A 7,204-nucleotide genomic window follows, 5' to 3' on the forward strand; every position below is an offset into this window, starting at 1 on the left:
TTTGTTCTATTTATCTATTAGTTTAAAGATGAAAAGTTGAAAATAATTTTATGTCCACTTTTGAAATCTTAATATAAATTGAGCTTCCTTATCCAATATAATATCCTTGGATAATCCATAATAGTAATAGATGTTGTCAAAGAAAAATTTAGTTGTTTCTTCACCTATGATAGATTTTATATATAGTACAAAATATACTATCTTTATAAAATAATCTACTATCATAAATATAGAATCATAAAAATGTGAGACTAAAAAATCTGTAATAAAATCTATAGAAAAAAAAGACAATTGTTGTTTTGAAAAAGGTAATAGTTGAAGAAGTTTATAAGATTGATGATGAAGAGTTTTTTTTTTATCTTGAATAAATATCACATGATTATACAAAGTCTTTGATTCTCCTCTACATTTGAAGCCACCAAAAATCTATAGTTATTAATTCCACAATCTTATTGTATCTAAAATATTCAGTTGCTAAAAAATTATGAAAAGCTTAAAAAACACGTAATTGTGTTTTACGTTCTAGAATATATAATTTTTTTAAAAATAAAATGGATTATTCTTGAATTCAAACTTAAAATTATCATGAGATATAAAAAAAAAGGTATTCTTGATATTATGAATAAGAAGATTAGAGGATTTACTTGATTGAATATTCTTGATAAAGGTTGAATCAACAATTAATGTTGATTTCATTACTTAAAGATGAAAATACTTCGACTTCAAGAAAATTATTTTTTGTTGATCAAAAGCTGTATTTCTTTTTTTTAGTATAAGTTAAGAATGTTTAGAAAAGACATTTGATAAACCCTATTGTTTTTTGGATTGATAAGTATTCTTAAAATCAAATCTTGATAAAGACTTGTTCCAATGGACTTAGTGACAATTCAAAATATATGTTGACATGAAATATTTGAGGTTTTTGTGATCCATATACATGATGATTGGATTAGAAGTACTTTTTAAACAATGATGCCATTCAAATGTATAAGCAAAGCCACAATTTTTTAAAGAATAAAAATAAAAATAAAAAATGATGAAGATCTAGTAATAATTTATAAATATCAAAAAATATTATATATTTTTGATTTTTTTTGAGATTTTTAAATTTATGATAGTTTGGACTTTATTAGAATCCATTATAAGACCATTATTTGAAATGATGTATCCTAAAAAGTCAATTTGAATAGTATGAAATATACTCTTTTCTATCTTGGCATATAATCTTGCATCTTTTAATTTTTGTAATACATAATAAACATGAAGTTCACACTTTTTTATGATATTAGAGTAGATTGAAATATCATCTAAATAATAAATGATAAAATCATGAAAAAACTCACAAAAGACATCATTCATTAAATATTAAAAAACAACTAATACATTTGTGAGTATAAAAGATATGACATTATATTTCAAATGTCCATATTTGGTTTAAAATGTAGTTTTTTTATTCATCTCATTCTTAAATATGTACCAAGTTATATACTTTTTATAAATATATTTTTATATAAATCTTTGCTTGAATTGATTAATTAAAAAGTCTTAAAATCAAAAATAGAAAATATTTATTTTTGATGGTAATCTTATTAAGTCCTTGATAGTCCACACACATTCGAAGAGATTTGAATTTTTTCTTCTTAAATAAAATAAGAGACTTTATTGGAAATTTAGAATAGCATATGAAGTTCTTAGCCAAGTGCTTGTGAATGTATTCCTTGAATACAACCAAATTATTTTATGATAAGCTATAAATTAGTCTAAATGGTAGTTGAATTTTTTCTTGAAGATCAATGGAACAATCATAGAAAAAATACTTTAAATGAATATTTGTATTTTTTTTAAATATCTTGATAATATTGATATTAGCTTGGAATGCAACTTGAAATTCTTTTTTTTATTAAAAATAAGTATGGCATATATAGCAAAAGTTGATCTTTCTTTTGTAGCATACATAAAAGCTCTTCCACTTATCAATAAGAATTTGGATATATTAAGTTCATAAATTTTTATTTTACTAGTAGAATCCTAGATTAAATTAGGAAAAAAGTCAAGGTCACAAGAAATCTAGTCTATTTAAGGTTGTATTTTTTTAGCCAAGATAATCCTAAAATAATTAGATTAGAAAGAGATCTAATCATATTAAATATTACTAAGCTATTATGGTCTTTAGTTCCTAGATCTAAAAGAACTGTTTTATAAGTAACATTTTCAAAGGACAGTAAATAATTATTTATGACTTCTACATGCATAATTTTTTTTTTTAACTAAAATTATTTCTTATTTTTTAACAAAGGCTTCTTCTTTAAACTAAAATAAGGCTCTTGAATCTAATAAGGCAAAGACTTTGTGATATTTTAGTCCTAAAAAAACTTCTTTTGTAAAATAAGGTGAGGGATCTAAAGAAAAAATATGACTTTTCTCAGGTACTATGTAAGATTTGAGTTGCATGTTTTTTATTATAATTAAAAAAATCTTATTTTTCAACACATTGTCTTTTCTAGCAACTATGCTCATTATTTTGTGGTTGTATTGCTTCTTTGGACAATGTTGAGTAATATGCTTAAGTTCTCTATAATATGAGTATAATCCTTCTTCACAATGTCAAATCTTTTCTTGTTCAATAAGAGGTTTGAAATGTATTCTATTGATTTGCATAGGTTTTGGCCTTGATGAATAAGCTTTTGCAAACTTAGAAGTTGTCGCTATGACTTGACTTGTATCTCTTCAATCAAGCTTTTATTCTTGGTGTCTTTCACAGAGTCAATTCTTGCATGCAATGGCTTGAGAAATAAATTGCTCTAATGAATCTACTCTTAGTATTGTAAATAATAAATTTTTGATATTGTTCTTTCAACCTACATCAAAATTGATACATAAAGGCTTTATTATTCCAATCCATATTACAAGCAAGGTTTTGGAATTCTTTAGCATATATAGTAGTTAAACATGATCTTTGTTGTAAAAATAGAAATTTGGTCTTTGTTTTTATTTTTCAAATATGGCCATAAAGACTTCTAAGAATAAATTAAAATAATAAATGAGTCATGAATCCTTTTCCATTAAATGTACAAATGAAGAGAGAGTACTCCTAGATAGAAGTAAATTTATAAATCCAACTTGAATAAATTTGTCAAGATATTAGGAAGGATATAACTTTAGAAAGAGCTTCACTTATTGTAGAAATATTCAAAACTTTGATCTTGTTTCATCAAAATTTTCTAGCATACTTATCCTTGCCTCCCTTATACATGTAGAAATAAGACTTCTTACATTCAATTGTAAACTTGATCTACTTGTTTCTCTCAATTGCATAATTTTTTAGGATAGAATCTGAAGATCATTGTTAATTTCTTCTATAGGCATAGAAATAGTACCTCCATAGTTCACATTAAAAGAATGTGAGATTTTGACTCTAAGAGCATTGACAAGCTCGAGAAAATCTATAATAGTTGTAAATCTATTCACACTTCTGTTGTGAATAGCATCAATAATTTTTTCTTCTATAGAAGACTCAAATAAATTCATAAGTTTAATTAGAAGAGGATAATTTACAATTTCTAATATCAAATAAAAATTTCTACAAAAAAAAGTAGTCTACTTTATTCAAAGAAAAAAAATCAGTATTTAAAAAATTAAAAGTTAGTTTAAGTGTGAATAGTCCACAACCTTCAAAATATAATAATAGAAGTATAGTAATCCACTTACTTCTAAAATAAAACAAGAACAACAAGCTAGCATTCTTCTTAAATTATTAAAGATATTAATTTTAAAGTACTAAAAGATCAATAAATTCTTCTTCCACTCAAAAAGACTAAAAAATCACTCAAAGATAGTATAATGCTAAACTAGAATGGCTATTACCAAAGATAAGAAGATTAGAAAGTCTTTAAACAAGACTAAAGACTAAAAATGTATCAACAAGAGTAAAAAAGGCTTCACTCTTACTTCCATATATATTATCTAATTAAGACTTATGTAACAATATTCTATAAGACCTCCTATATGTGTCCAATTTGTGAGATACATGTCTTAGCTTGCAAGGCAAGTTTTTTATAAACATGCCACATCATTAGCTTGTATCATAAGCTATTTATACATGTGACACATGATTGACTTATTGGCCAAGTTTCTAACCTATCAATCAACTATAAACATGTATAAAGTCAAATATGTGTCTATCAAGCTTCTAAGAAGCTTTGCCATAAGATAATATCAAATCTACTTATATTTACCTTCTACCTAATTTTTTTTTTATCTAGATAAATATGTATGTCCATGACATGAGAACTTCATTCAACAAGTTAACCTAACAAGGAAACATACATATATTAAGAAAATTAAAACTATTTTTATCTAATTTGATTCTTTTTTTATATTTTATTAAATTTTATAACTTATAAATCATAAAGATTTCAATTTTAATTCTAATATGTGTTGAAGATTAATGCATGTTTTTTTTTGTTTTATCTATATTAAAAGAATAAAAATAAAAAATATTATAATTTTACAAGTTGAAAATAAAATATTATTACATAATTTTTTTATTTGAAGGTACAAGAATAAAGTTACTAATAAGTCTTAAATCATGAGTTGTATTAGCCCAATTACAAGACATTGTCATTCTTGTACTTATAACTTTTTCTGTTTGCAATAAAGATTATTTGTAGCAAAGAAATTTGTGAATATATTTAGAAGAATATTAAATAGATCCAAGCTTTTACTAAATTGACTCACCTACAATGAAGAATATGATAATCATGATGAATGTGGTTGGTTTTCATTGGTTGCAAATCTAATAGTAGAAAAATGAATCAAGAAGTTATTTTTATTTTATTTTTATGATGGTTAGGATGGATGGATTGATTTAGTAAATAAAATTTAACATTCTCCTATGTTTACTTATGTATGTGCAGTTAGTTTCTCCTACAAATTTCCTTTTGTTTACCTGCCATAGTTTTGGTTTTCTACAGTTGAAAATACATGAGCTGTAATCAATGCCTATTGCCAAATTTTTCAATTATGTTTCAAGCCTAACAGCTATACTTTGCTTTGGTGGAAACCTGCATCAAATATTAAACACACACGTTTTACTGCTTGGATCCAACTCCATAATCCTGCAGTACACTTCTGTTATTATCCCTTCACTAAAAGTTGCTGAAGCAAACAGCAACACAGTGTGATTCAGCAAACATTAATCACCATCCCTCAAAACAAAAACGACAAAAATATAAAATTGCCTCTTCGCATGTCTGAGGAATGAAGAATCGGTGAGAGCAGGAAGAGCCTTGATGGCGATGCTGGGCGATCACTCGCATCTTCGAGGATCTGCAAACTAATTTAAAAAGCTCGGTGTTGGAGATGATTGGTGAGACAAAGGTTGTTCGTAATTCTAATCTACTGGGTTACGATCCTGCATCGTAGCTCTCCATCTCAAAGCGCACTTGTAACCAATGGCGAACGCCGAGATGGATTCGGGGGAACTCAAAATGCACACTCCAGACATCTACAATCTTGTGGCAGACATGGGAGTTTTGTCTTTAGTGCACAAACCATGGAAGTGTTTTGTGAAGCTGCGCCATCACAAACCGAATGACGTAGCTGACACTCGCTTTCCAGTGGTGTGTGTGTGTGTGTGTGTTGTTTAAGCTTTTACAGGATTCAGAAGTGTATACATGCTACTTCTTTCTGGTCTGAATCTAGAGCTGTCCGGCTATGGCGATGCTAAGCTTGGGCGCTGCATCGTCCCTCTGTAATGGTGTCCTCGTCTCGTGCTCTCGAACAGCGAGATCCAGAAGCTCTATTGTCACGTATTCACCGACATGCTCTGTCAATCCGGAGTGTCAGGAGTTATCGGAGCCTGTGTCGCGGCGGAGTGTGCTCTTGCGAGCGGGTTGTGGCGCGGGGATTGTAACTGTGTCACTAGTTTCTGGTGCGGGAATTGGCGAATGCGCCGCGAAGAAGGAGAAAGTGAGAGAGCCGCCGCCGAAATTTTATGAGCTGGAGGGGTCGAGTGGGGTGAAGGCGCTGGACATTCGGCAGGGTATGGGGGCGATGCCGGAGGACGGTGACCAGGTTGAGGTGCACTACTACGGTCGCTTAGGGGCGAAGCAAGGGTGGCGCTTTGATTCCACGTATGACCACAAGGATTTTTTCGGAAATCCGGAGCCATACGTGTTTATATTGGGAGACAAGAATGTGATTAGTGGGATCAATTCTGCAGTTCGGAGCATGAAGGAAGGTGGGGTGCGTCGGGTGGTAATTCCGCCATCGCAAGGGTACCAGAACACCAACCAAGGTCCTATCCCGCCTGACTACTTCGACAGACAGAGGCTGTATACCACCATTTTCAATCAGACTCGGCTGGCCAACGGGGAGGGTGACACGCTTGGAACTCTCATCTTCGACATTGAATTGCTCAAGGTTCGCAAGCCGCAGTCTTAACGGTAGTGTAGACGACAGCATTACTCCAATTGTATCCACTGCAAGCTTTCGAGAATTCTATTGCTGCCGCGATTTACTTATAATTGGGTTGTACCAATGCTTTTTCACAGGCAATTCAGGGAAGCATTGCGGTAGTTCACACATTTGTGTACAGATTTTAACTCGATATTACGCAAATTAGGGTTTTCGTGACATAGATTTGTAACCTGTAGGCAATCAACTTGAGTGAGTTCAAAATTGTGCAATCACTCAGATCCTTCGTGTGCGCTTGATCACTGTTTACCGAAATTTCAAGACCATGAAATCGTAAGACTCTCAATCGGAACTGTAGAGTGTTGTTGGCTGATTAGTTTGATTTAACCATCGACATTAGGTTTAAAGAGTTGTGTTGTGGGGTTTCAGTCAGATTTGCCCTTGCTCAACTCGGCAACTCCACTGTGACAATGTGTTGCAATATCGACGATGCATTTTCAAAAATGAGATTTTACTTCCTAGGATTATTCATTCTACAATCAGGTTTCTCTCTTTATTCTATGTTACCTATAAAACTAATCAGATATTTAATCCATGTGTTTGTAGCCTTGACGAGTTTTTTCCATTGCCGATTTGAATGTTTGTTTATCCAAAAGAAAATAAAAATTGTCAAAATAAACTGTACATGACAAAGACTCGTAATGAATGATCAGAAGTGATAAATTAAAAGAAAGAGAAATGTGGAGATTATAAAATAAAAATGTGATATATTTGCTTTCAATAGAAG

General features: G+C 30.3%; 1 protein-coding gene across 1 annotated transcript; it reads left to right on the forward strand.

Moving 5' to 3' along the window:
• Positions 1-5,485: 5,485 nt before the first annotated feature.
• LOC112293853 (peptidyl-prolyl cis-trans isomerase FKBP17-1, chloroplastic) lies at positions 5,486-6,956 on the forward strand. The gene has a single exon (XM_024543774.3). The coding sequence runs from the start codon at positions 5,716-5,718 to the stop codon at positions 6,442-6,444; it is 729 nt and encodes a 242-aa protein (XP_024399542.1). The 5' UTR covers positions 5,486-5,715; the 3' UTR covers positions 6,445-6,956.
• The last annotated feature ends 248 nt before the right edge of the window (positions 6,957-7,204 follow it).

The sequence above is a fragment of the Physcomitrium patens genome, chromosome 2, assembly GCF_059467195.1.
Source record: "Physcomitrium patens ecotype Gransden chromosome 2, ASM5946719v1, whole genome shotgun sequence".
Classification (NCBI taxonomy): domain Eukaryota; kingdom Viridiplantae; phylum Streptophyta; class Bryopsida; order Funariales; family Funariaceae; genus Physcomitrium; species Physcomitrium patens.